Source organism: Gadus macrocephalus, chromosome 7, assembly GCF_031168955.1.
Source record: "Gadus macrocephalus chromosome 7, ASM3116895v1".
In the NCBI taxonomy this organism is placed as follows: Eukaryota; Metazoa; Chordata; class Actinopteri; order Gadiformes; family Gadidae; genus Gadus; species Gadus macrocephalus.
Genome location: NC_082388.1, coordinates 19,209,125 through 19,212,177, shown reverse-complemented (window position 1 = coordinate 19,212,177; position 3,053 = coordinate 19,209,125). Strand labels below are relative to the sequence as shown.

The following is a 3,053-nucleotide window of genomic DNA, read 5'->3' as shown; positions in this document are numbered from 1 at the left end:
TCAAATGCACCTCGGACGGCTGTGGCATGAAACACCCTAGCCATTTCGGACCTTTTCAAACGGTGGTGTTGGGGGAAAGGGGGCGAATGACATTTCCAAAGTTTACCACGCTCGGCATGTCATCGTGGTGCTCCGTTTTATTTATTGCGCATGATGATACTGCAGCTTCGATACGGCTTCACGCTCCAACTCACCTTGAAGAAGCGGCTCGACGAGGAGTTTGGGATGAGGAGCGACGGGGAGGTGCCACCAATCCGCTTCCCCTTCCCTCCCACGCGCACCAATGAAACGCACGCGGAGGCGGAGCCCGTGTCTAAATTGTCAGGGTTGGTTTCACGGCGACTTCACGAGCTGCCGTCGTCCGCCGCCGTCCCATTGGTGCAGGTGATCTGTCTCCACGAGAGAGAATGCGAAAGGAGAGAGGAGGAGAGGGGAAGAGAGAGGGGACCGCGCCGTTGAAAAGTGTTCAGGGCACGATTGATAAAAGGATACCGGCAGTTTGAATCGTCCGCGGCACTCGGGCAAAAGACAGATTGATTGAAAAGGGGCACTTTGAGATATGATGAGGTTTATTTTTGGTTGGCAATAGTACTATGATTTGGTATGTGGCCACTTTGATAGCAAGTGTTTTCAGCACCCGAGCAACGGCAGCTCAAGGTGAGTTGAAGTGCAATATTTGTTTGCAACAACGCTTTTGCTCAAGTTTTAAATGTTTCCACTTTGCTGTGCGTGTTCATCATGTTCTTAAGACGGTTGTGATGTAAGATGTACACTTTCATGAATAAGTTTATGCGAAATACCACGCCTGTCATGCGAAGAGGAAATGGGCTGTTTGAATATGCGCTGATAGGCTAACAGATACATGGGATAAAAGTAATTCAAGTAAAACATTGCTTGCCTGAATAGCATATATGTTGGTATACCTAGAAAGCTACATTCCCAGGTATTCCAAGCAAGATAGAGCAGTACCGCTACGTTGAAATAACGGTAATGGTTTATTACCTTCGACTGATCCAACGTAACTAACTGGCGTCGGCGCGGGTTTGATTTTGGTTTTGGTTTTGATGTCTTCAATATCAGAGGTGTTGGAATTGATATGGCCGTAAAGTAGGCCTCTACAAGTTTTTTGTCTCTTATAGCTTTGAACTATTCCGCTCTGTTGTTCAATGGATGTATACTGACTACAATATATAAGGTAAAAATGCGAATAGTGCTAAGGAGGATGTCATCAAAACGAGTGTTTTAACCTTTTCCTTGGGACCTGTTCCCAAGGCTGCGCTGCACTACCTGCTTTGTCCACAGGGAGGCGTGCTTTCTGTACGAGTACTGCATTATGGTAAATTGCAAAAATAAAGAAAACGCACTGGAACTGATAATTAGGTATCTCGACACATTGCTTATAGAGCATGACTTTGTTAGTCAAAGCCAAACCTTCCAAAATAATATATTTCTATTCATGCTTCAGTTATTTCACTAATGATGTGAAAACATTTAAAAACAATTATGTATTTTTAATTGATGTAGCAATCGATTGGTCTCCTCTCCTTTGGCTTACATCTCAAATGAGTTTTCAGTTTCACCTTTCACATTATTCTTATTCTAGTCAGTGAATTTAAATCAGCAGTTCTTCCTCGAGAAGGCAGATCAATATAGAGCTTGGCACCTTTATCGTTGAATGTGTGTGTATGTGTGTGTGTGTGGATGCGTGCACATTCAAATGTGTGTCTACACCTTTGCCATTTTTTTCCAAGCACGAGATATAAATTGCATGGCTGAATGCAGGGAAGTGGTCAGTGAGAATGAGATAGAGAGAGGGAGCGAGATAGAGTGAGTGAACGAGAGAGAAAGAGAGAGATGGAGAGAGCAATGGCTAGAGAGATGGATTGAGTGGTCAACTAATTGAATAATTGAGCGAGTGATTGACACCACAGTGTGCCGCCCATAGTGTGCCCCCTCCCCCAGACCCCACACTCTCTTCTTTGCTATGCAGTCATACCAATAGCACATTCCACAAACTTTTTCGTCCTCCTCTCATCCACCTCTAGGTGGATGGGGTGGGTGGGGGGGGTATGGTGGAATCGGGCGGGGCGGGGCGTGTGCGTGTCGGGGGGTGATGTAAGGGAGGGCAAAGAGAAGAGGACAGGAGAGAAGATAGGGCAGGGAGGGGAGCTGAAGGCATGGAGGGAGAGGAGGAGAGAGTAGGAAACAAGAGAGAAGAGTAGAGAAGAGGACAAAGGAGAGAAGGGATTAGGAAATGAAGAAAAGTAGAGAGAAGAGAACAGAGGAGGGTATGGAGTAGGAAACAAGAGAGTTAAGAGTAGAGGACAGAGGAGAGAAGGGAGTAGGAAATGAGAAAGAGGAGAGGGAAGAGGACAGAGGAGAGAAGGGAGTAGGCCACGAGGAAGAATAGAGAGGGGAGTAGAGAAGAAGACAGCAGAGTGGTGGGGAGAGGAGGGAGGAGAAGAAGGGATGATAGAGGGAGGAGAGAAGAGAAAATAGTTGAAGATGACACATCCCTCACCTTCATTCAGGAGATGAAGGGAGATAAAAGAGGAGCAGGGGACAGAGAGACGAGGTGATGGAAGAGGGGAGGACCGGGGAGATGTGGGGATGATAGAAGGAGAAAGGACAGGAGGAGAGGAGGGGAGGATGGAAAGTGGGACAGCATCTGTGCTGCAGCGACAGCGATAAGATGCCGATTGATGTTGACTTCACGCTGGGCAGCAGTAGAGCTTTTTAACGACTAGATACAGCAAAATACATGGAGAATCTCAACAGTTTATTTAGTCATTATTCATTTCTTTCATCTTTAGTTCAAGTGAATCAACCAAGCCTTGTTCCCATGTTATTCAGTTCTGTATTATTAAAAAGCAACAGAAAAACCCTTGTTGATTCCATCAAAACGTCACTGAACAGCCAGATTCCAACCAGTCGTAGCACCATTTGGGCCTCCACCAATAAGCAGGAGCCTCCTGTGCTTCGGCCCTCACCAACATACTGTTTTACTTGGAAACCCGGACGTTACGGAAACAAATTTGGCCTCAGAGTGCCAT

At 46.2% G+C, this 3,053-nt stretch overlaps 1 protein-coding gene across 1 annotated transcript in view; it reads left to right on the top strand.

The window, feature by feature from the left end:
• Positions 1–232: 232 nt before the first annotated feature.
• The window catches only part of LOC132461778 (protein turtle homolog B-like), an 84,967-nt gene continuing 82,146 nt past the window's right edge, over positions 233–3,053 (top strand). The window contains 1 exon segment of the mRNA XM_060057178.1: positions 233–657. Coding sequence (XP_059913161.1) covers positions 594–657 — 64 coding nt within the window. The 5' untranslated portion in view covers positions 233–593.